General features: G+C 37.2%; 1 protein-coding gene across 25 annotated transcripts in view; it reads right to left on the reverse strand.

Annotated features, from left to right (window-relative positions):
* Positions 1-25507, reverse strand: part of GTF2I (general transcription factor IIi) — a 71009-nt gene that overhangs the window by 22956 nt on the left and 22546 nt on the right. For 10 of the 25 annotated variants that reach the window (XM_087942741.1, XM_087942593.1, XM_087942493.1 and 7 more), the window contains 7 exons: positions 24892-24937; positions 24434-24477; positions 22854-22919; positions 10892-10993; positions 8094-8159; positions 4468-4651; positions 440-498 (listed from right to left, as the gene is read on the reverse strand). In XM_087942741.1, the coding sequence (XP_087798867.1) occupies positions 440-498; positions 4468-4651; positions 8094-8159; positions 10892-10993; positions 22854-22919; positions 24434-24477; positions 24892-24937 (567 nt within the window). Of the gene's footprint in view, positions 1-439; positions 499-4467; positions 4652-8093; positions 8160-10891; positions 10994-13668; positions 13732-17669; positions 17727-18360; positions 18421-22853; positions 22920-24433; positions 24478-24891; positions 24938-25507 lie in introns of all 25 variants that reach the window. The other 15 variants (XM_087942238.1, XM_026672364.2, XM_087942442.1 and 12 more) reach the window with 5 other exon arrangements.

Genomic DNA, 25507 nt, shown 5'->3' on the forward strand with positions numbered 1-25507 from the left:
AAACTTGGCATATGTACAAAGGGTGGAGCACGTGTCATGGTATCATGATACAAGTTGTCATTTTTGCAGCACTGGGTTAGGAAGAGATGCCCATGACTGATAGAAACACAGCCTTAAACTTATTCAGACTATTGATCCAAGTACTCCATTTTTTTAGTTGGTACAATTTCAGTTTCACTACTTGCAAATGCTAGAAATAAAACGATACTGTGTGCAATAATTCATTTATGCTTATTTATGAAAAGGTCTCTAAAAACAGGATATAGATCTTTCAAAGCAATGAAATTAATTTGGGCTGATTTTTGGTGGGCAGAGTCAATCCACTAGAAATAAGTCAGATTGTATAACTGTTTCTGCTCAGCTAAGCATAGTTAAATAATATAATTGTTAATAGATAATCTACATCAAATGTAGCCACAACTGAGGTGCACACACTTACCTCCTGTAACTGGTTTGTCTAATGGTAAATCTTCTCGTGTTGAATTTAGCAGCTCATGCCTGCAAACATTCAAACAAAGTATGTATTTCAGCAATCAACATTCCACTTTGATTGCTAACTTTAGCCCATAGTAAACACATTGTTTGTTATATACCTCACCTCATTTCCACAGAGAAATTAAACAAGAACATGTTTTATAATGTGAGAAGACCAAATTATAGCAGACATTTATAAACCTAAATTAAAAACACCATCATTCAACAGGAAAATACACTATGCAGGAATGTGATAAGCCAAGTTTGTCTTGAGAAGATGGTACACTGAACTTACCATAAAAGTTAATTTTCTAAGCAGAGAGAGGGTATCTGGTAGTGGGCATCTTCTCCCACACATCTTGGAGGCAGGGCTTAGATTTCTTCTAATCCTACTTTCCAGTGGGAAAGGATAAGCTATTTCCCAGTTTCAGAATAAGCCAGAAAAAGACGCAAAGATAAAATACTTGAGAAAATTAGGAATACAGAGGCAGATATAGATTGAGGGGTGGAGGCTGAAACTTTTCTGCCGTAATTATTAGGTGCGAGCTGGAGGCCTTGTCTCTGCTACAAACTACAGGCTTTCACAGTAAATACAAGGACTGTTTGCCTACAAAGGCAGGGCATCCAATAGAACGGTGGTTTTCAGTATGTAGCAGGAGTGCTTTATGTTTACTTTCAATTTCAACACATAAAGCAGTGGTCCCCAACCTTTGCAGCTTGACGGTCCAGCTGAGCGGGGGAAGAGAGGTACTGGGCCACGGGAGTAGTAGGCCAGCATGCACACACGCAGCTCAACTTGTGCAAACAGTGGGTCCTAGTTTGACTACTACATGTTTGGAGGTATTTCCACTATCTTTATTCTTTAGGGTCCCAAGACTAGTGCCACCAGAAAGGTATCCAGTAAAGGAATGGACTTGAAAACTTAATAGCATGGCAGGAGTGCCACTTACTCCCCCAGAGACCTTCCACTCCAATTTTAAGAGTTTATTAAATATCTCAGGAAATAGAAAACACATGATGGGGATGCAAGCCATCAGGAACCCCTCTGCTATCAGTGGGTTCACAAGAATATCTCCAGCAGGGGTGTCAAACTCGCAACGACACGTTGTCGTCATGTGATGTGTCACAACTTTTCCTACCTTTGCTAAACTGAGGGTGGGCATGGCCAGTGCACGACGCATCTGGCCCACACGTCTGACACCCCGATCTACAAGAACAGAGAGCTGTTTTCTACAGGCAAGACTCCTGCAGACTTTCCTGAATACTTGTAGAAAATTTGCTTTCAAAAAATCCTGATGGACTCAGGGACTGGCTTTAAGTTCTCCTTCTTACCTAGGGACAATTCTTCCTCCTCTTCTCTATATGACTGAGTCAGATGCCAAAAAATGTAAGCTAGAACTCTCTCTCTCTCTCTCTCTGGTGCTTGCCCTTTCTAATGAGAATCTAATGAGGACAAATCTGAGGAAAAGAAGGACTCAGGGATGGGCAATGCTTTCTGCATCTTCCTCTTTGTGCCTTCCCTGCAGACAAGAGTTCCCTCCTTCTTCCTGGGGTGGGTAGATTCATTCCAGTGAAATCATGCCTGGTTGGAAATCTCAATCCCATATTCTGGAGCCCCAGATGTAATATAAGATGCATAGAACCTGCAGAGAGGGATAGTGCCTGGCAGAGCCATTGAAAATGGTCCAATAATGGAGGGGAAGAGGGGCCTTGGGGTGTTGAGTATCCAGGACCCCATCTTCCACCCCATGTAGCATCTGGGTGAACAAACTCTAAAGAGAACCAATGACAACTCCACTGGCAGTTGTAAGCAACACGTGGCTTGGTAACTGTAATACTGGTCATGTTGGTCATGACCAATACTGGTCATGCCACATTACTGAAGGTAATGTGGCAATGGGTTGAAGGGCAATCCCTTCTTTGGCTGCATCATCAGAGAAATTTCTCTACTGTCCATGGATAGGAATTTCCATTTGTGAGTTATTAAGTCATGAGAGCCAACTAGGCTTTTTAAACAAAGAAAAATAGAGAGGAAAGTAAAGGGGGAAAAAAGAAATGATTATCTAGAACAATATATCTCAACCTCAACAACTTTTAAAATGTGTAGGCTTCAACTCCCCAAATTCCCCAGACAGAATGTCCATTTATTTTAAAGTTGCTGAGGTTTAGAAACACTGGTCTATGTTAACATGTGGTTAGCTGTCAGAACCCTTGTATAGATCTATTCCCCAAAGCAAGGCAAGGCTAGAACTGGGGAAGGGAGCTATTCCCCTCCCATAGGAAGAAGGATTAAGAGAAACCTATGCCCTGCCTCTAGGATGAGTGGAAGCAGATACTCACTATCGGGTGCCCTGGCTCCACTGTTGCAAAATGGTCAAAATTCCTCACTGACAAACAAAGATGCAAATAGTTTTAGGAATCCTTTAATAAGCTCAGCATAATTCGATATTATCGATAGTGACATTAAATGGATGTTAAGAACCATCAACAACTCAAACGCACAGTTATGGAATTTTGAAACTTAAAATATTCCAGCATAATCAGCAGGTATAGTTGAGCCAAAATCACATGCACACAAGCTCCTTTCTCTGAAAGTTTACTGTTCAAAGTGGTTGTGTTAAGAATCATGTTAAATGTGCTTGTACTTATGCTCATTTTGTGCATAGGACCTCCTCCATCATTCAAATCCTCCTTTCGATTTCCAAATTGCACAACCAGTTCCCCCTGGTTATCTACCAGCCCGCCCCCCACCCCTTCAGGATCAAACCTAATTTTTCTAGATTTCTTAAAAGCAAATTTCATTTTTCTGTCTGTCTTTGATTTAAAGGTAAAGATTAACAACATGATCTATAATTAAACTGTTCAAGCATGAGACAGCTGTTTTTGGATGTGTGCCTCAAGTAAAATATATGTTTCAGATGTTTTGGTTTGTGTACAAATTTGTTTCTAATCAGAAGAGGGCATGGGAGGTAGAAGGGAGGGGGAACTTATAGACTTGATTGATGGTTTGATGGTTGAGGAAAGGGAAGAAATGGCTGAAGCACATCACTCCCTCTCCCCTCTCAGCAGCTCCCAGTATAGTGTATCCCATCAGCCTACCTATGCCCTGATCTTCCCAGTGCCTATGCCTCTTCTCCCTCCCTTCAATCATTTCCAGTGTTCAGTGTGGAATATTTCAGAGATTGCTCTCCTCAGTTTTCTCAACATCTATCTTCCCTTTCCATGAATAGCTATGGAGTTTCTCAGTCATCCACATCATGGTTGTCTCACAGGTGCTTTTTCAACAGGCAACTGGACTTTCTGGTTTTCCTTTGAAGACATTTTGCTTCTCATCCAAGAAGCTTCTTCAGCTAAGAAGAAGCTTCTTGGATGAGAAGCGAAACATTTTTGGATGGCCATGAATAGTGACTGCATTCTGGAATATGAGATGGTGTTGTGGAGAGGGTTGGGTGATGTTGCCATGAGTCACCAGTGGCAACTGAAGGAGGGGAAAGTACTGGGAAGACTGAGGATCAGGCTAGCAGTGTATGTTGCACTGATGCATACATGGGGACAGCAAAAGGGATGGAGGAAAGAGAAGACTCTAGGATGAAGGGGGAACAGGCTTGAAGGATAGGACATGTCAGCACTTGCTGAGAAAAAGGGAAGAGAAAGAGGAATACATAAGCAGCTTCCTCTATTGCCCTTTCCAATTATGTTTTATCCAAAATTTAGAATCATTAAAACGTTGTGGGTATGGTGTTTGCCAAATGGTAACTAGAATGGTTTCCCAGAACTGGTAGAAAGTAGGGATTTGTTCCAAGATTAAAACAGAACTTTTTTTAAAATTTTGTGTACCTTCCTGTTTATAGGTAAATTTTAGTGCGCGGTTGACTCAATTCCAGTTCTTGTAGAAGGGGAAGAGAAATGGAGATCATCCCAACTCAGCAATTCTTTTGGGGAAAAAGAAAAGGCTGATGTATTTGTCCACAAAATTAAATCCAACTTACTTACTTCTTAATCACAAATCGGATCCGTTCCCTTGCCAGTAAAATCCGTTCAAGACGTGGGATCCCATAAGTGGAGGGTCTACGAAAAGGAATTCCTTCTGGTAATCCTTCCACATACAGATCTTCAACATGAGATTGGAAGAGTGGATACGGGATAGATACAGGCCCTTTTGCATTAATAGCTTCAGCTTTAATGTAAACAAGGAAAAATTATATTACAGTTTAAATAAAGAATACCCAACTATTTGCTCCCAAAGGATGCTGAATGTAACCAACGTAACAATATGTTTCAATGGAGCCTACTTTAAATAAAAGGAGGGACCCCCAAGGTTCCAGACCTGAAACCGATGCCAAGCAGCATCAATTATCAATAGTAATTTTAATTAACAATATATTAGCACCCTGGTTTTGAGCTCTAACACATACAACATAGTCAAACTATGATTCAGAATTAACTAATTTTATTTTTTCTAATCTTTAACATTGTAATCTCTCAGTGCAAGTCCTCTATAGATATAAGTATAATCATAAATCTGGATTGCTGGTGCAGCTATTCCATCAAGCTATAAATGGTACAGATCCAGATCAATTCATATTTTATTTTCTGATTCATTTTACAGATGGTCAGAAATATCACATTAGTTCACACAGATAGCAAACCTCAACTATAAATCTATGCCATGTCCATATTAACCCAGAAGTTTTTACTTGCTATTCACAAATATGTTCTGTAGGCCTGCAGTTCACACCTACAAAAGGATGCTTTCATCTAGAGTCAGGATGTAAAAATGTAATAGGACCATCTTACGTCTCCCTCTTTCTGTATTCTCATCATTTCTCAGGGGGAAAGGAGGTGGGAGCAAATAACCCATTGAACAGAGCAACACCTGCATTTGGCAGGAAGTAAAAAGAGAGAAGAAAGAAGGAGTTTCAGTTCTTATTCTTAAGGTGACTCAAAATAAAGAGAGCTTTGTCTCCCAATCTTCTGCATAGGGAAGGGAAGACACTGTACTACAGTTCACTTCAGAATCCTCAATATCTAACGGATTCTGCCAATGCATAGAGATTGGACTGATTCAAAAATTAAGGAAGAATTGTAGATTCAAAATTAATAGGACAAGTAATTTGTGATTTCAGGGTCCTCTAAAATTTCAAGAATCTTTGAATTGTGCAGTGGCTTATCACTGCTAGAAAACTGACTTTTAATGTTTTTAATCTCGCAATTGTTCTCTTTTATCAAAAAAGAAATCAGCCTCATACTATGATCTCAGCTACCCCAAAGTAAAATAATAACAGAATAGCAAAATATTTGCCAGTCCTAAATACTGTAAAGTCTTCTAGGATTTGAGGAATGTGGCACATCTGGTCCATTGTACTACAGTCTGAAATAGTATCTGTGAGCCAGGAAATGTTGCTGAACTATGTGATATGCAGATTGGGGAGATAGGTTAGGAGTAAATAAGGTCTACCCAAAGGAAAAGATGTCTATACAGCCAATATAAAAACATCCTAATTTTATACATTTTTCACATCCCCTTCCTTTACCTCTAGACTCCACTTTTTAAATGTTAGGCAGCTACATAGGAGTATACAAAACCTGCACATCAACACCTTCAAAATGTCAGATACACTTGGCTCTGAGTGGAAACTCACCAGGGACTTTCTATTTTGTTAATTTATTGTTTTGTTATTTTTCCTTGTTTTGTTTTTACTTTAAGGTAAAGGTGGTGTTTGTTTTGTGGTGTTGGCTGGAGTACTGAAAGACTGGAGCTGGCATTCTGCTTTAGGAGTGGCAGCTTGACAAAACTGCTCCTACATGACCTCTTTCTGACAGAAGATCTTGGTTTATATTAAGGGTCTTCAGGAGATGATGTGGCAGAAATTACACCTGGAGCACCAGTAAGCTAAAAGTGAACTTGACTGAGCACAAAAGCTCATGCTTCAATCTACAACGTAATAATAAGTGCCATTTATACTTAAATTTGCCAAAATCTACGTCTCTTCCTAAGGTGGGATGTGGAAGAACTTGTTTTATTATCTGGGATTCATTCCAGCTGGTAGATTTGGATGAAGTGGAAAAGAGCTTGGAATACTTGCCCTTCCTGGCTCTTTTGAGCAGTTAGCACATATTTGTTGGTAATCAATTTCAGAAAGCTGGCAGAACCTTTTTGATACCAGGGGTTGTCTCAATGTATTTAAGTAGGGATTGCATATCCCGTTCGGAAGATGCCTTCCTTGGATCCAGCAACCTTGGATAATTATTTTCCAAGAAAAAAGCACTCTGGCTCCAGCAGTAAAATATCTTAGACAAAAGTCCTTTTGCCTTTTTTTTCAGCCTTAATCTGATACTTGGTAGATTTTTTACTTATACTATTATAACTAAAAAACAGAAAATTTTGAAAAAGTGTGCAAAACAAAAAAATGTAAGAGAAATAAAAGTATGAACAGAATTGAGCTGCAGTAGAATATGAAAACTTTTTGAGAAGCCTAAATTGAGTCAAGTGGGAAACAGAATTGAAGGAAGAGATTAAGAGTATCATCATTAACACTAGCTTTGCTTATCATGAGATTCCTGCCTTCCAAGCAGTGCAGGAGATTAATTCATATATAGATGCCTTTTCAAACCGCACAGGAGAAAAATAAATTGCCACAAAATATACAATATTAATACTCTTTTTATTTTGTGCAGGTCCCAGGGTACAGCTTTTCTTGGCAGTGTATTTAAATTCCATGCAGAAGATTTGCATTCTTAGGAAGCCAAGTCTAAAAAAAACTTCTAACAGCAGGCCCTTCAGTAAAGCAGAAAATACTAAAACCCATTGCAATCTGCAGAACCAATCAGTTATAAACACCCTTTGGCACTGGCAGCTCTTGGACAATGGCAGCACAAGACTCTATGGCAGGGGTCCCCAAACCTGCAACTTTAAGACTTGTGGACTTCAACTATGCTGGCTGGAGAATTCTGGGAGTTGAAACAGGGGTGGGATTCTACCAGTTTGCACCTATTCGCTAGAACCAGTTGTTAACATTCTAAGCAGTTTGGAGAACTAGTTGTTAGAAGAAATTACTGGCCTAATCCTGTAAGGAAGGCAGGAAGAAAACATTCTGGTGTTGCTTACAGAAACTGCCTCTCCGTTAACCCTTATTACATTCTCGGCAGGACTAGACTTCCTGTCTCAGGAACTTCTCTGGAGTTTTTCCCCCCTCCTTTGCTGGTACTTTGTTTGTGTGGAGTGACCATTCAAAGTTACAATGGCATTGAAAAAGTGACTTATAACCTTTTTTCACACTTACGACTGTTGCAGCATCCCCACAGTCACGAGAGGCCAGGCGAGGAGATGCGTGCCTCGATGTGATATTGAGTTGGCCACGCCCAGCCAATAACATGACCACCAAGCCATGTCCACCCAGTCACATGACCACCAAGCCATGCCCACCACCTAAGCCATGCCCACAGAACCGGTTGTTAAAAACTTTGAATCCCACCCCTGAGTTGAAGTTCACAAGTCTTAAAGTTGCCAAGTTTGGAGACCTCTGCTCTATGGCATAAAGAAATCAAACTTTTTAAAAGTTATTAGAAGTACTCAAATATAACTGGATAACTGGGGAATGGGGGAGGAAGACACATACCATATTTTCTTTCAAATAATTCTTCAACTTGCTTTCTCAAGTCTGTAATTCGGGCATTCCATTTCTCTGAAAGGAAAAAAGCACATGTTAGCCATAGAGGATATATGAAACCTTTTAACTTATTTCATTCTAAGTATTAATTCTATCTAATGCTAATGTGTGAATACAGAAAGTAAAGCCTGCAATAAATAAATAAATAAACCTATATCCATTTATCCATCCATCTCCCAGACAATCAGTTTTTTAAAAACAAAAATTATTTCTCTTTAGCAAGTGAGTCAGTAGCCTATTTCCATTAAAGTTAAGGAGACCTAAATTATGGAAGTATTTACATACAAAACTTGTATTTTGAATGTTAAGACACAAATAAAATTCTAACTTGGTTTAGAATCAATCCATCTCCATATCAGGATTAAGGCATTTCATTATATAATAAAGATGAAACAAGCCCAAGACCACTTAGCTTAACTCCACACTACCGATCACATTAAAGCATTCTATAAAAGGCTAGCTTACTGGTTTATATATGTCAAATCACTACCTCCTTGTCCTTCTTCTACCATACTTTTCAATATTTAAATTCAAAGAAGCCTGATGAAGAGCTTGATTACATCTATCATAACATCTACTCTCACATGAACATTTTGAATCTTCAAAATATATGTCTAGGCAATACATTTAGTTCTACAAAATATATACTTTTCCTCCATGGCCAGTATGACTGTCTTGGATTTTACATGTGAGAGAACTTCAAGGTATTTCAGTCGTTCTTGTAGGATTTAATTTATCTTCATTTCTTCTTTGTCTTATCAAGAGTTCTTCAAAGCCTTAACAAGCTTTTTTTGTAAATCCAATAGGAAAGAATTATCCAGATCACTTTTTTGGTTACTCATTTGTATTTCCTTTTTAAATTTTAAAGTTTCAGCCAGTTTCTTTTGTAGATCCAGTGAAGCATCTTTTTCTAATTCATTCTCTTTGCCTATCTGATATTGTGACTACTATTTTTGGATTCCATTCTTCAAAAATCTTCTGAGGTGTTTTTGTTGTCTCAAGGTTTTGCATCATCTTGCAGACATGTACATGTAGTCCTCAACATACAACCATTCAGTCACATTTGCAACCTTCCCTCCCAGTTTTCCTAGAAAGTCAATGGGGAAGCCAGCAGAGAAGATTAAACATTGCTGGCATAAGACTCCCACACCCCCTGACTTATATGCCTGTAACTTGTGCACCACTACATACCTTCCCTGATCAGTACACTCACCACCCCCACAAACTCTCCCCAGCCCACACAGTGCCTCTCACACACACTCTCTCATATCTGCATAGCACCCTCACTCCCTTACAAACATGGCATCTCTCACACATATTTTGCCCAACCCTCCATTGCACATCCTGCCTGCATTGCACCTCGGGTGCCCCCTCCCTGACAATCATACCTGCTCCCTCTCCGTGGGCGTGATCTCTTGGCATTGGCTCTGCTTTCATGGAGCCTTCTTCAGTTCACCTTACCTTCCCCAGAACTCTGGCATTCCCATTTTTCTAAGCATATTCCACAGCTTTGTATGATTGACAAGTAAGGATCCTTCTATAAACAATGCACATGTTCACTTCTTTTTGCTATTCTTTGGCTTTCTGAATAATCCAGTATGTATCAGCAATGTCTCATGTTCCTCTGTCTTTTCCAAATCCATACTGAATATTTGGTACCACTTTTTCTATATCTAATTCCTAAATAATTATAGATATACTCTGACTTTCTAGGGAAAGTCTGACTTTGCTCTCTCCTGACCCATTCCAAACTCTGCTGTCTTTTTCCTCTCCCTCCTAACTCTGGTTTTACCACCCAGCTTGGTTTATCATTGCCTTCTCTTGTGTACTTTGAAACTATCCCTTTACCATTGTCACTAAGTCATATTTCACCTCTAGCATCTTCCTATATCAAAACTGCACAATACACGTGCCTGCTTGCTTTAGCTGGAGAATTGAGATGACATTTATGCCTTGTGTGACTCTGCTTATACAAGTAGTCCTCGACTTACAAGTTCGCTTAGTAACCGTTCAAAGTTACAACAGCACTGAAAAAAGTAACTTATAACTTTTTTTCACTTACGACCTTTCCAGCATCTCCGTGCTCATGTGATCTAAGTTAAGAAGCTTGGCAACTGGTTCATATTTATGACTGTTGCTGTGTCCCAAGATCACGTGATCATCTTTTGCAACCTGCTTACAGGCAAAGTCAATGGGGAAGCCAGATTCACTAACAACCGGGTTACTAACTTATCAACTGCAGTGATTCCCTTAACAGGCAAGAAAGGATGTAAAATGGGGCAAAATTCACTTAACAAATGTCCCACTTGACAGAAATTTTGGGCTCAATTGTGGTCCAAAGTCAAGAACTACCTGTATTATAGTCATCCCTTTGGGGTAGACCAGAACAGGAACCACATTCAACAGGAAAAGCAGAAATCTATTGAGATAGACTATAATACAATCTTGCAAATCCTATTGTACTTCTCCTCCCTTTCCTCTTATACCTCAGTGAAACAAGAATAAGGAACGTGACAGCCTCATCTCTTATTAATATTATCTTACTTGCCAGAACTTCTTAACATATATACCCTTGGCATATGCTCGTACCTTTATTTGCTCACCTCTCCCAGGCATACCATTCTGCCACAATGATCTAGCAAAATAGGTTTTGTGAAAGACAGTCTTAATTAGCCTTGTTTGAACTTTCCCAGTGAATGGGTCTAAACTAGAACTGCTTCAAAAAGATAATTTAATCTAAAACTTACCAAAATTGAACTCTCTAGCTTTTCTTCTCCCCACAGTGGAAGTATCATTAACTGGTTCTATGCTCTTTGTCTTCTTATGTGGTGGTAAATAGTCATCATCATCTTCAGAGAGACAAACATATGCATCACAGCTGTTACTTGACATTATCACATTGTCTTTAAAAATCATGACAAATAATCTGCTGTTGAACTATTCCAAAATAAGGATTCGCTTTCCTATTTGATACTCAAATTATGTCAGTAGGGTTAGAATTTGCACCCTGGCTTTTCCCATCTTAGTTTCAACACGGCCCTATCCTACCCCATTCTGTTTGGAGTTCCAACCAAATATAAAGATTCTACATTAGATTAAATGACTTGAAAATAAAAATATCACAAAGTTATTGGATATAAATCTCTCTCAGAATATCAAATAAATATATTCTTAGATGGTGGGACAAGAGATACCGTATATTTTGGACTATAAGAAACTCCAAAGTATAAGACGCACCTAGTTTTTGGGGAGGAAAAAAAGAAAAAAAATCTGCCTCTGCCTCCCAGCAATTTGCCCCCTTGCAGCAAACAGTAAACAGCCCGGTCAGCTTCAGCACAGCCTGATTAAGCAAAAAGCAGATGATTGTCAGCCTTCTGATGATCAGCTGTTTCAGGCTGCAGGGATCGCCATTGCCTATTGCCACTTCTGCGAGCCCCATTTTCCGCCCATTCCAGGCAGTAGGGATCGGAACGGGCAGAAAATGGGGTGTACAGAGGCCAAAAGCCTGGTCAGCTTCAGCACAGCCTGATTGAGCACAAGCAGCTGATTGTCAGTTGGAATTGCTTCCTGACAATCAGCTGTTTCAGGCTGCGGGAATCGCCATCGCCTATTGCCACCTCCGTGTGCCCCATTTTTGGCCTCCGCATACTGTTTTCTGCCTCTGCACGCCCCATTTTCTGTCTGTTCCAGGCAGCAGAGATCGGAACGGCCAGAAAATGGGGTGCGCGGAGGACAAAAACAGGATGTGGAGGCCGAAAATGAGGCACGCGGAAGTGGCAATAGGCAATGGCAATCTCTGCAGCTGGAAACAGCTGATCATCAGGAGGCAATTCCAACTGACAATCAGCTGCTTTTTCTTAATCAGGCTGTGCTGAAGCTGACCAGGCTGTTTGCTGTAAGGAGGCAAATTGCTGGGAGGCAGAGGCTGAAGGGTGGGGGCTGGCAGGTGGGCGGGGCTTCAGCAACATTCGCTATATAAGACGCACAATTTGGTTGTAATTCCAGCAATAAATGAATAAACACTAAATAAATTAACAGGAATAGATGTGTAAAATGTTACTAGTGCTCTAATAAATGTGAATAAGCTTGCATTTTAAACAGAGAGAAACCAATGTCTGCCAAAACATTAAGAAAGAAAAACTTATTTTTGATAAGAAGTATGTTAAACTATATATTCAAGGATGCAATTATCAACTAAAAAGTTATGAGGCAAGAGAAAAGAAGATGTCTGATGCAAACATACACATGCATAAACAGGAATGTCCCTTTTAGTTTTGTTTCCACCCTTCCCCCCCCAATAACCTACATTAGCCTGCCAGGTTAATCCAACAGCTGCTCAAAGTAAAATAAACAGATGTTCCAGTGTGAGTCCGTTGTTAGCAAATAGAGACTAGCATTCTTGAACACTTTTTGAAAAATTAATAGACTGACATTTGCCAGTACTAGAAATGAAACAGAGAGAGATGAAGAAAAAATGCATTGTAACTATGTTCTGAGATTATATTTCTATGTCACACCCTTCAAATTCATGACAAAGTAAGTAAAATAATACAATTTAACACTGAAAGGACTTACTCTTATTAACTTTATTTACAAAATCTGACACTACATTACAGAACATGGTGCTTTTATTTTTCAAGCAGGAAAAGCTATCAATATTATACTTTTCTTCACATGCAGAAATAACTTATTTTCCTATTTCTCATCAAAGAATATCCAAATAACTAGGCATGAACAAGTCATACATCATCTAAACAGTCTTATCAGAATTCAACCAACCTTGTTTACTAAATTCACAGTTCTTAGCACAATAGTTACTAGTGTGGAACTGCAAAATCTGAACGCCCTTTCAGTTCTTCAACTTCTTTCATCTCACTTTTCTTTCTTTTATGAGATTCGTGTAGTTTTTGAAATAGCAATTTATTACAGGCAATAGGTGGGTGGAGAGGAGATAAGTGCAGGAAGAAACAGATTTAAGATGATTTTACTTAAGGTAGATTACCAGACCTTAACATTAGGCGGTCAACTTCACAAGGTATTTTCTACTTCTCAAATCTACCATTTGAATTTCTCAAGTGAACACTTTGTTTAATCTGCCTCAAATCTTACAAAACTTCAGCAAGACCAAAATGATGTGGGGAGATTACAGACAAACAGGTCTTTTGGTTTTACTAGATTACCAAATGAATGGATCTTTCTTGAATACTCTGGAGAACTTCCATAGCTTTAATCATTGCCCAATGAAACATCCTCAACTGAAACAGAACCTGCTTCCTTCTGGTAAGCAGTAATATCAAATTGAATATCCCCCCCCCCTTTTTTTTTTTGCATTTTTGACATCAACTGCTCTAAAAAACATGATTCAAATTCTGCATTTACAAAAGACTAGCTTGCCCAACACAAGTTATCTTATGGAATGGGAAGGGTTTGGGAGGAAGGATAGAAGTGATGTACACAATGCCACATGACTGAGATTCTTCTGAAACAAGTGAGCAAAATAAAATTAGTTGAGAAAATGGCCAACCTTCAATGGTCACTTCCACTTCAGGATCCTCACTTGTTTCAGAAGTGGCATGCTGAGAAGAATCTGAAAAAAGCAGAACAAAAAAACCAAATCTGAACGGCGCAGACACACTGTAAGACTGATTTTACTCGACAGGGGCACGTCAACATATATCTTGTACACTATGGATAAAACAGACCCATAACATATAAGCCAAAATAGTTTATCACAAGCTTTAAAATCTATGAAATGAAAATAGAAACATGTGGATGTTTAAGTAACAAGATTAATAGCTTTTTTCTAGATTCACTTGAATCTTTGCTGTCAAACATTTTCAAAATGATGAATATAGGAAATACACAAATTCTCACACGAGACAATTACCATGATGCAAACAAATGAGAATGATTGTAGTAATATTTCTAAAAATGTATGTTAACACAACTGTTATCTAAAGATTAGAACTGTAACTGCAAGTAGTATTTTCTCCAGTTCATTTGTATTCTACAGCTGTCCAAACCTACTGAGTGGTTCACCTTTTTTCCCCACGTTGAAGTCATCAATTATCAGCAGAAACATTTTATATAATGGAAGTATCATAAAGCACTGATACAGCATTGTATGTCAACATGAGACATTCTGAAAAGACACTGTTCTTATTTTCTTTCCTATTCCCAGTGCCAAGGTCAGAATACATATCAAATCCAAATGAACAGCTCTTTCTAACAGTCAAAAGACTCAGAGAAGAGGGTTATAACAAGGATAATGGACTCCACTACTTCCATTATTAAATTGATTTGTTTCCACTCAGCTCTTCAAGGCAGACCAGGTGGAGAAACAAGCATGTATCAATAACACAGCAAGAAATTCCAGCATTTCTTGACCTAGTCTGCTTCAAAGAGCTAATATTTCCAAACTACAATTGCTGAATCCATGCACTGGACCAGTTTTTCAATAATTATAGTTTCATCACTGTCATGTGATCATCCTTTGCTATCCTCCCAGGTAGTTTTCAACAAAGACAGATTCGCTTAATAACAGTGAAATTTGCTTAATCATCACAATAAAAAAAAATCATAAAATCAGGCCCATGACTCAGTTAATGATCACCTTGCTTAGCAATGTACGTTCCAGTTCCAACTGTGGTCTTAAGTTGAGGACCACCTGCATATAACGTTAAAGCGTCCATTTAGGAAATGTAAATTGCAATATATATGAAAAAAGGGTAGAAAATAAAATTCATGTCCGAGTCAACCAGAAGTTAGGTACTAAATTATTATGGTAATATCTTCAAACAGAATTGTTTCCATCATTTTAGTCATTTATTTTAAATATCTAAAATAAGGGAAAAATTAATTCAAACACATGTTTAACCATGCTCTTTGTCCTTTGGCAGAAATGAAAAAATATCAAAATTGTAGTGCAAAAAAACCTGCTCTTTAGAAAGAGGTTACATATAATTTGTTAGATTATTCTCTGAAGGAGATTTCTAACAATAGAATTTAATACTTTTATACTGTCTTTAGTCAGTTAGAAATATGCATATAGAAATGTAACAATTGTGTTAATGAAAATCTGGGTGAGCAAAGCAAGCTAAATTCCAGGCATATAAGCATGAAAATACATTTTGAATTAGGTAACTCACTCAGTTTATCAATTTAATATAATATCTAGGATTAGCCCATGTGAGTAGGAAGACTACTTAGTAAAGGGTTATGCAATTCTCAAGGCTGTATTAGAGGATGACTTTTTTTCATTGTCATAGCAAACCAAACCTTACTAAACCATATAAATGCATAATGTTCTAGTAAGTCACTAGTTTTAAGGAAACAGAAAGCAGCATATAAATAACAGTTGCATGGTAGACGGTAGAAGTATTTGAATTCAGCTTTCCATTCCAATTTAGGAATTGCTGAACCTTAGTTAATGCTTTAAGGTTGTATGGTCCTTATCAAGTCTTCTTTTGAAGTTAAGACTTCCCATTCTTGCCTACCAGCAAGGCATGTCAGGAAACATGTTGTGCAGGATTTCCACTTTGGGAATACATGTCGCAATGTCAGACAATATAAATATATATATTGACATAATAGTGAACAACAGTTTAGACATGGCAATAAAACATAATTGGCATTCTCTTTTATATAGCCACACAATCTAGAACAAGTTTTTCCAATTTTAAACTCAACAACTTGAGAGCCATGGTGGCACAGTGGTTAGAATGCAAAATTGCAGACTACTCTGCCCACTGCCAGCAGTACGATTCTCACCAGCTCAAGGTTGACTCAGGCTTCCATCCTTCTGAGTTCAGTAAAATGAGGACCCAGATTGTTGGGGACAATATGCTGACTCTGTAAACCACTTAGAGAGGGCTGTAAAGCACTGAAGCGGTATAAAATTCTACATGCTATTTCTATTAGACATGTTGAACCAAGCCAACATTACAGAACAAAGGTTGAAATTCATCCCTTTCAAATAACCATAGTGTAGATTAATCAGTACAGATAATAGATCTATCTCTGTTTAATGAAAAACAAAAACAAACTTCTCAATTCCTCTTTTATCTGAATCAAAGAAAGAAGGGACAGCAAGTGATCCATTTTAAAAATGAAGCATGTTCGAAACAGATTCAAAATTTTACATTGACAAAGAAGTGATCTACACAGCATAAAAGGTGACCAACAAAAGAAGACATAGAAAAGATTCTATGTCCAAACAATAATATGCCATTTTACACTGTACAGAACTGAGGATCCTTTAACACCCTATACATATCCACAAAGGCTTTCGAAGAAATTTCTTTTAAGCTACTTCCACTGTTAACTTAAGGTCTACTATTTTTAATACAAATGTTGATTGTTAGCCTTTTACACCCGCTGAATTTTCCTCTTTAGATTCTAATAAAAAAAAAATTCAATTTTTCAGAATCACTCCATCAAAATAAGCAACACGACCCTAAAGGAACAGGGAAGTCTCCTTCAACGTTTAAAATAAATACATTAATATATATAAATACTGGCTTGTTCAGTAACGTAACCTTGGGGTCAGTCCAAAACAGTTTTATTTTCAGATTCTATGTTACAATGCACAAAAAAAGCTCAGGAACCAGAGTAATTTGACAATATGATCTTAAAATTTGAACAGGGAGTTAAACCTAATGACACACTATTGCTAAATTAATGTTTCATAAAACTGTTCGCCAGTATGTTGATTCAAAAATAGTTCCATAATAGAATTGTTCCTATGAACTACAATTTGTAAGCCTACCAATTCAGCTTTTATTAAACAAGAATCCTTAATATTATGGCACTGAAATCAACTGAAAAGTTAATATATACTTTGGCAAGCACCAGTCACATTCTCTGTAGTAACAGCAGCAATCCCGTTTCAGAAATAAGCTCTTTAAATTTGAAAGAGATAATCTGTTCAATAAAATTCATATTAGCAAGATCATACAACTAAATAACTTCTTATACTTTTCTTCACATCCCATTGCACCAAATCTTGCACTGCTAGTTTTAAATATTGAAATAATTGAAATAGGCAGCAAGACAGATCTATCATAAAATTTAATTATAATTGTAAATTACAAACACATATATTTCATTGCCACCTTTAAAAAAAAATCACACATGCTGCCTTCATACATTCAAGATCTGTTATGTAGCAGCACTATTGCCCACTCAGTAGGAAAAGGATAAATAAAATCCACCAAACTTGATGGAAAAGACAAATTGGATGGAGGAAATCAACTATCAACTCTTTCCAAATATTGGTAACTTTTATACTTTACTAGAAGATGGAAGAAGGGAGAAAGGGAAAGGAGATTATATTGAAAATATTTCTCAATAGTTTTCCACAATAAACATGCAGGATCACAATTCAAGGGGAGAAAAATAAATACACAACCATGTGGAATATGAAAAAAGAATGCAAGACACAGACACAATGGATGTTTGCACTGTGCTCTTTTAATTTTTTAAATACCTTAACAGTTTATTTTTTAAAATTTACATATATCTAACCTTCTACTGGCAATTCCACATCTGTTCCTTCACTGCAATCGGAACCCTGGTTGCTCCCTTTAGACAAATATAAACATACCATCATAAAAAAGTGAAGGATGAAATTTCAGAATTAGTTTCTTAAATAGGCTGAGTTTTATGGCACATTGGCACCCAGCCTCCATCAGGATCACTGCAAACAGAAATCTATGGGAAAAGTCAATCCAAAACAAAAATCCAAAAGTACAGTATTTAGGTAATTGATAATTTGGAAGAGTTCTCTTCGCATAATCCAGATAGCATAGATTTTAAAAAGTACTGGGGAATGGATGACAGCAAGTAGCTGGGAAAATATACACATTTTCCCATTATATTCAACAGATTTCCTTTGTATTACTGAATTGCTAACCCTTCTAATTTGCCAATATAAAGGGTTAGAAAATATGGAAAACAGAAAAGTGTGCAAAAAGGTATCTTTATTCCCCACAAATGGAAAAAGGAGGAATACAGCAGCTGTAAACAGAAACAAAGTTTCTGAATGACTCCAAAATAGAAAAGTAATGAGGGCAAGAAATCACTGGTCAATGTAATTCAGGCCATGGATCTGAAATCAAATTTAGACGAACAGTGTTCCTGGCAAGCAGGACATGATACTGTGGCATTAATGTTGTGAGAAATAGTACCATGATAATGAACAAGTGAATTGCTATACCTGTATAAGACTTTGCCATGGCGATTTTCTCATCAATCGCCGAAGTTTCTGAAGGACCTGCTTTGTAAATAAAGACAGCCATAAAAAAATCACTAAGATTTTTCCATTTCCATTATGAGAGCATGCTGAGCTGAATCAAGCAATTACAGAGCAAAGAATTCTTATAACGGGGAGAGGTGTTGAACAATAGTTAAAACCGCTATTAATGCTTAGAATGAACAAGTTCCAAATGCATCTACAGCCTTCTCCCTCTGTCATTTGTATAAAACACATACCACCCCATGTGTTTTGTGATGTACTTTCAAATTCCAATGAATTGCACGGTTTAACATGAGAAGTCGTGAGTTTTGTGTAATCCAGAAGGTTCCAGATTTTCCTTTGAACAATCCATAGGTAGATGAGCCACTTTCTATATGGATTACTGCAGCACTCTCTAAATGGGGCTCTCTGGAATACAGATGGCAGCTTCATTGGTCCAGAAGGCAGTAGTGCACCAAGATTCACCCATGTAACCCCACTGCTGAGCAAGCTGCATTGGCTTCCAGTAGTCATTCAAGTTGTTGGTTATCAACTATTAAAGCTCAATAAAGCAGAGGTTGTTTTGTGGAACCGCCTGTCTCCAGTAACTTCTACCCATCCCACCAGATCTTGCTCAGGTCACCTCAATGAAACAATGCAATCCTGTTCGATCCAGGAGATACACTTTCCTTATCATGGCGTCCACTCTAAAGAACAACCTTACTTCTGAGATCCGAATGGCTCTGATTCTGCTGGCCTTCCAGAGGGCTATGAAAACCTGGCGAAATCTTAGACATTAGGACCGAGTTATTGGCAGAAGCTGAAGCACATTTGGGAATCCCAGTTTTTTTTTTTGAGATATTTCAGCTTATATCTATTATATTTGCTATTAATTATATTTTTCATTCAGTCTTATTTTGTTTATTACTACCCAGAATGATTTGTCTCAGATGAGTGGCCATATACATTTTCTAAATAGATGAGAGGATTATGGTGGGCATTTATGGGAAATACTTGTATTCAGCATCTTTTATGTGATACGGAAATATCATTAAGAATTACAGCAGTGTGAAAATTCCAAGAGTCATTTACCTCTGGATCCTAGAATGACAGCAAATCATATCACACTCCATACCATATCAGCACCATAAAGATAAACAATAATTTAAAGCTGCCTATTCATTCAACTAACGAAATTTTGCACATAATTTCTGAAAGTCAACCAATAGCATATGGTCAGTACAAGCTGTGATGAAATATAAAGGCAGGAACATTCTCCAGTGTCATCAAGACAGTAATCAAGATGGAGTACAGTCTTCTGGCTATACAGTTGGGACCATTTATTAGTGATTCATATACTTGTATAGTGTCCATTTCTCCAAGGTGACCTCTTAAATCCAAATTCAAGGCATTTTAGGAACAGTAATGAATTTTCAATCAGGTATGCTTGCCCGCGAAGGGTTTCTTTATGATGTTTTTCAAACAAATAGGTGGAAGTTATTCTACAATGTTATCTTGGGAAAAAAAAATCATGAAATTTTGGGAATTTAAGGTCACATTGAGTTGAAGTCTCACGAGATTCATACCATAAGATTTTGCTTAAAATTTATGGTTCCATGGAAACCGTCTAAGAGTTCTTCAGAAACCCCCCACTCTGTAGGCACTATGATGATCCTTGAAAAAATTCAGTTACATATTAAGAAATTGCTTTCAAATGCCTGACTTGCATATCTTCTTCTATAATCCTAACAGCTACTTTTTAAAGTCAATAGGCTGTGTATGTCTAAGTTCAATCAGGTGTTCAATCCATTGATTAAATGGAGCCATACAGTTAGTTATCTTTCCAACGCTGCAATATTTGTATAAATAAGTATAATGAAATATGGGACCTATTCCTACGGAATACAGTAAGTTAAAAAGATATGGTATAAATGTACAGAAATATATACATACTTCAGTGGGATTTACATTAGACAAATATGCATTAGACAAAATATATTGAAATTGTAATTATTTTATATACCGTATTTGCCGGCGTATAAGATGACTTTTTGCCCGAAAAACATGCCTCCAAGTGGGGGTCGTCTTATACGCCGGTATATCCACTGCCGGCTTTCGGATGCTTGTTGGACGCAGCGAAGGCGCCTCTGGCTTCCTGGATCCCCTGCGCGCTTCCGCTTCATCCCGCCGCCTCGCTCCGCCCGAGGCTGCAGCCTTACTGCTCTTCCCACGGCCCCTGGCACTCTGCCCTGCCGCTGCAGCCCGGGGATTTCTGGAGGGCGTTCCGGTGGTGGGGGGTCGTCTTATACGCCGGGTCGTCTTATACGCGGCAAATACGGTATATTTTTCTTTGTCATATTTTTTCACTTTTTTGTTAAACACTTTTAACTTTTATGTTTTTTTCTCTTTGACAATGTATAATATCACCATCACTACTATTTTTGTTTTGCTCAATAAAAGCAATACAATTTTTTTATGAAATAAAATATAATAAAGTCAAAATAAAGTCTACACAAAGGAACCACACCCCTATATATATATATCACTTGCCCTTGCTAAAAGATTATGACTGAATTTCACTACCGCCTCTGTTATAACTGAAGGCTTCAAGGGCATACTATAGAAAGGATATTGGGGAACGGAGCAATGTGGTATTATCCTCAAGATATGAAAGAAGGTATCTGTAAGCAAAGCAGGTTTTTAACGTTGTTATTTTTTGGCCGCATAAACGAAGTCTGATATGGTTCTGTAAAGAATATCCATGCTTTAACACTTCATCCTATACCGTTTCTGTTGTCAGCTCATACACACTATTTTCAGGATTCTGGTGCAAACCAACCTGGTGATGTTTTGCAATGCCAGCACTAGGCGACGGGTCAGAATTGGACAGTTGTCCAGTTAGCATTCACCATCCTAAATGTTTGTCTCCTTGCAGAGCATCTTGCTCAGAATGGGTCTTTTTTTAAAAAAAAGGGGGGGGGGGCAGTACAAACCAGTAAAAATCTTATCTGGGTCAGGAGAAGGAAAGAAGGAGAAAGAAGAAATACCTCGACAAAAGATACTGAACATGACTAGCTTTTCATTAAAATTGCCTCCTGGAAGAAAATGTAAATTATGGAAGGAACAAATGAAACTACATTTTTTATAATATAAAACCCTTATCTTCCATTGTAAAGTTTAGTGTGACATAAAAAAGGACTCTAAGGTGGTCTCCCACCAAAGTATCAATCAGATTTAGACCTGCTTACCTTTCTAAAGGTTACTCAATTCTGTGCTTTTATTTTAAACCCTAGCCCCAGGAAACTACATTAGGCTGGGATCATTCAACAATTACTTATTTCTTGAATTTATATGCTATCCATTTCTCCAGTAGGGCAAGTTAAATGATGCTGTCCTTTGAAATGATTTTCAGAATAATTGGTATACAGCTACTGCGAAAGCCCCATTACAAATTTACACATTTCATTAGTCCTTAATTGTATGCCAAAGTAAACAATGTCAACTAAACCATGCTAATCCCACGTATGTACAGCTTGCAATCAGGATGCCACTTCCAAATGAATATTCCAAGAGGGCAAAAACAATTTGAATACACTTAAGTTTAATAAATAATTGCCGTGGGTTGTCTGCTTTATTTTGTATTATCATCCCCGCAATTTTTAAGCAAAGTGCTTATTTCACCAGGACAGGTAAGGTGGAGGATCTTCTGCTGTCTAGCTCGACATTGGAAGTGTCTTCTTGGTACCAACTCTTGTGCTTTGGAACATTCTTCCTCCTGAACTTTGATAAGCTACTATCCATCTAGCTTTCTAGAAAGCCTTGAAAAGCTGGCTCTTATGTCAAGCATTGCGACAGAGCCTCATAAAGTTATTATTGATATATGTATGGGGTATTGTTTTGGTAGGAATTGGCAGTTTTTATGACTTTTCCTGTTTGTAAGCAGACCAAAGTTATGGTCCATAACAAGGATGTCTTTGTGGCTTTTAAATAAATAAAGTACACAAGTCCACATAATTTTTGATAGCTATCATTAATAAGAATCAATAAGGTGTTGAGATATATAAAACTTTCATATGGCATTGCCACCTATCCTTCCATTCTTCCCTCCAATACGACACATTTGTAATACTTGGTATTTGGCAGCAAATTTGACTATCAATAGAATAATTATACTTAACTTTTAAGTTATGTAATTTATTTAAAACATCCACAAATACCTCTCAATTTTTAAGAAATGGGGGAGGAGAGCACAGACAACAGTGCATAGGGAACAAATGCGGCATATAAATGAGCAGGAAGCAGGCAAAGATCACCTAAACCAAAAACAAGTTCTGCTTCAAATACTATATGATTATACAGGATCCAAAACATTATGGTGTTTTCCAACTACTTGTCCTTCATTCCATTTTTCTGCCTGCATAATTTACCATTCAAGATTTTAGACTGTATAAAAGAAGGTTCACATTCACTGTTACCTGGAATATTAAACTGATAATATTCAGGGTCTTCTGATTCTTCTTTAACTGTTACCATCTCAAGTCCTGAAATAGAAACAATATTTCCTTTACATGAGTAATAGGAATCTAAATCAATGCTCACCCTTTGCTGTTTCATATGCATCAAGAAAATCAACACATTCTGAGTTAACTGCCAATTAATATGTTAAAGCCCAAGTTATGTAACAAATTGATACTCAGCAATGTCAATATTATAAAATAGCTGATTATGTGCCATTGAAGTCAGTGCTGACTCTTAGCAACCACATAGATACTCTCCATGACCTGTCTCTAACTTGGTCTTCAAGTTTTCCAACAGTGCACTAATCACCATTATAATTCAATTCATCTACCTTGCCAGAAAATTGTATGTTTTTCTTCTTCTTGACAATTATCAGATCAAATCCCATCCAGCTTATCACTCCATTTCCAAAATCAACCAAAAACAAAATATGTACATATTTATTTCAGTCCAAGTAAGAAGCATGGATAGAAACAATCTGTAAAATACCTACTTCACATTTGCCATATTTCTCCAGCAAGTGTTGCTGCAGATAAACCACATGTATCTAAGGATTGGATAATATAAATCACCAGTTATGAGTATCAAAAATTATACAGACCAATGAAACCTGAAGATTTTTCTAAGTTGAAACAATGAACAACAGCTAGTACTATAGTCCTTCCATATTGCAATGGGAAAGAATTATTAGTTACTGTATCAGATATTATAAAACATTTTTGTTCTTCACTAAATTTTCCTGTTACTGCATGTCTTATGAATGAATATTACCATTTAAATAATGTTTGTTGGCCTGTAGTGCAATAAAAGACTCCAAGATTTGAAAAGGAACTTATATTTTTATATTCTTATTTTTACATTCAAATGCTTTATTTTTACTAAAGCTTTTAAATTTTTAAGAAATTTACACCCAAAATAAAGATCCAAAAAGTGTGTACTATTTCTGAAAAGGTGTGTAGCCAGTCAATTACCCAATTCATAGTTGGAAAACAGACATTTGCATGGGGGCGGGTTAAAAAATCACATTTGCAAATAAGTATTTTAGCAATGGCCATAATTTTTATGGATGCGCTTACCTCAAATGACAGTGGCAACGAAATGCAGGAAACAGCCTCAATTTCCCATGTGTAAATATTTCTTATAATTATTATTAAAGGTTAGGACCAAGCCTTGTATTAAAGTAAATTCCTAGCAAAGAGGTATTTTCAAGATCCACTAATTACAATGTAAATCATGCACCCTGGCTACGCCATGAAGCTTATTAGTAGAAGTTTAGAAATGACTACAAAAAATTATTGGCTGCTTCATATTAAAAATGCATATATTTTTGAGAAACTCAAATAAAACATGTATATTAGGAAAATATATCTGGCAATACATTTGAGGGAGATATTGAAAAAAAGCTTCATGGAATTTTGATAGGACAGATACTTGAATTTCTTATGGACACAGATTAATGTCAATTCACACACTGCTATGAACAATATCCTTGTGTGTTCAAGGAATTAGTATTTTCAAAAGAAACAGAAATGCGTACCAGAATCTTCATTGGGCTCAGTCTTCACCTGAATGGAAGGGCAACTAGACAAACAGAGAATAGACAATTCTTGGTGAGTATTATATACCATATGAATTTATTTTGTCATTTGATTAAACTAAATGAGCACTCACTAGGCGAACTGGCTCTCCAGGATGCTGAAAGAAATATTCCTTCCAGACTTCCTATGCTTAGAAGGCTTTGAAAGGGCCTTAAAATAGCTACAGCAAACTTTTAGACAAGTGCATCTGTTGTGCAACTTGATCCAAATTCCTCATTAGATGATGAACGCCAGTTGTAGGTGTTCTGGCACTAAACTCAATCCCTAATTTTAAACCACAAAATTAAAATTAAGACAAATGCTGAATATTGTCACCTCACGCTTTGCCACTGGAAAAAATACTATTGAACTGTTTGTAGAGAACTTGTAGACAAAAAAGGGATAAAATGATTTATACCTTACACCTGGAGATGTCATCATGTGTGATGAATCTGAAAGATGGCCTGAAAAAAAAATGAAAAAAGAATCTAATAACACACACACAAACAAACTGAATACAGTAGATATGAAAATGTAAAATAATAGTTGCAGAAAACTATTATTTTCCTCTGTTATATAATTGTATAGAACTTTTACAGTTCCATTTAGCATCAGTAACCCTTATGTTAAAAAATATCTGGATTATCCATTTTTATCTCTCTGTAAATTCATTCAGAACTTTTATTTTATTTTATATTTATCTATTTATTTATTTTGATTTGTCAATCGCTTACAAGATAAAAGGTATAAGTATATACATAGTTATGAATACATGAAATGGGTACATGTAAGAAAAATAAAAGAAACAATAGGACAGGGATGGTAGACATGTTGGTGCGCTTATGCACGCCCCCTACAGACCTCTTAGGAAAGGGGTGAGGTCAATAGTAGACAGTCTAAGGTTAAAGTTTTGGGGGTTTGGGGAAGAAACCACAAAGTCAGGTAGAGTATTCCAGACATTGACCACTCTGTTGCTGAAGTCGTATTTCCTGCAATCATTGGTGCGGTTAATCTTGAGTTTGTATCTATTGTGT

This window comes from Notechis scutatus, chromosome 1 (assembly GCF_049901735.1).
Source record: "Notechis scutatus isolate UNSWTSFEM ecotype Mainland chromosome 1, rNotScu1.2, whole genome shotgun sequence".
NCBI lineage: Eukaryota > Metazoa > Chordata > Lepidosauria > Squamata > Elapidae > Notechis > Notechis scutatus.